Raw genomic sequence first — 1,066 nt, forward strand, 5'->3', positions numbered from 1 at the left:
TCCTCGTCCCACGCCGGGAGATGTCCACTGTCCTTGTCCCACCCCGCGGGAGCCTCGCCGTTGCATTCCCACGCCGCGGGATGTTCGCCCTCGTCTCCCAGAGCAGCGGGAAGTTCACTGTCATCTCCCGGCACTGAGGGAAGTTCACCATCGTCCCCCAGAGCAGCGGGAAGCTCACTGCTGTCTCCCTCCTCTTTGGCCTCCTCTTTGGAAGCAGAGGGAGCCACAGGAGCTGCTGCTGCTGCTTTTGTGCCCTGTGGACAGACGGCAGCGTGAGGGACGGGAAGTTCTATCTCAGTTATCACCTTATTTATCCTCAGCTGCACATCCAGCTGCACTCAGCAGAAATTGGGTTTGCAGCTGTTCAAACTAACACTGGGCTAATGTCGACATGGCCACTTATTGTTGGGAATTGGATATTCCAGCATGGCTAAAGCCAGCAAGCAATCCTCTGCCTGCAAAAGCAGACCTGCAGCTCTTCAAAAGCTCTTCAGCTGAAAAGGAGAAAACTGCCAGGGATCCCTTTGCTGCTGCTGCTGCTGCTGCAAAGACACTGACAGGAACTTTCCTTCAGCCTCCCAGGCTGGCACTCAGCTGCCACATGCCGAGCTCACAACTTGCTGCACAATTCCAAACACCAGAGGTTCCTTTCCCACTCACCCAAGGAGGAGCTGCTCGGGATCCAGACATGAGGTGCCCTGCAACGGGAGAGGGAACGTGAACCAGATGCTGTTAGGAGAAAAACTGCCTGTGGTGGGAAATGCCATGGAGCAAGGCAACCCCGAGAGCATTTTGCTTTCACAGCATCCCTGCAGGAGCCACAGTCCCTTCCCACAGCAAGCAAGAGATCAGCACAAAATACTGGGCTGGGTCAGTTCTTGGCTGGAGCAGCAAAGGGAGGCAGTTCCAGGCTCTGCTGGCACAGAGTCCCCGCTTGAGGGAACAGAACCCCCCGGGCTCATTGCAAATGCTGTGCACGCCCCGCTGGCTGCAGACACCCCCTTTTTCAGCTGCAGCTGCTGGCAGGAGCTCTCCCAAACAATGGTGTCTTCATGGCCATTTGGTT

The 1,066-nt window shown here is 56.5% G+C and overlaps 1 protein-coding gene across 1 annotated transcript in view; it reads right to left on the reverse strand.

Annotated features, from left to right (window-relative positions):
• LOC121365927 (serine/threonine-protein kinase PAK 3-like) overlaps positions 1-702 on the reverse strand; it is a gene marked incomplete at its 3' end in the record, with an annotated part of 5,077 nt that extends 4,375 nt beyond the window's left edge. Inside the window, exon 1 of the mRNA XM_041490538.1 lies at positions 661-702. Coding sequence (XP_041346472.1) covers positions 661-690 — 30 coding nt within the window. The remainder of the gene's footprint in view (positions 1-660) is intronic.
• Between the last annotated feature and the right edge of the window lie 364 nt (positions 703-1,066).

This window comes from Pyrgilauda ruficollis, unplaced genomic scaffold, assembly GCF_017590135.1.
Source record: "Pyrgilauda ruficollis isolate IOZ18807 unplaced genomic scaffold, ASM1759013v1 scaffold1235, whole genome shotgun sequence".
NCBI lineage: Eukaryota > Metazoa > Chordata > Aves > Passeriformes > Passeridae > Pyrgilauda > Pyrgilauda ruficollis.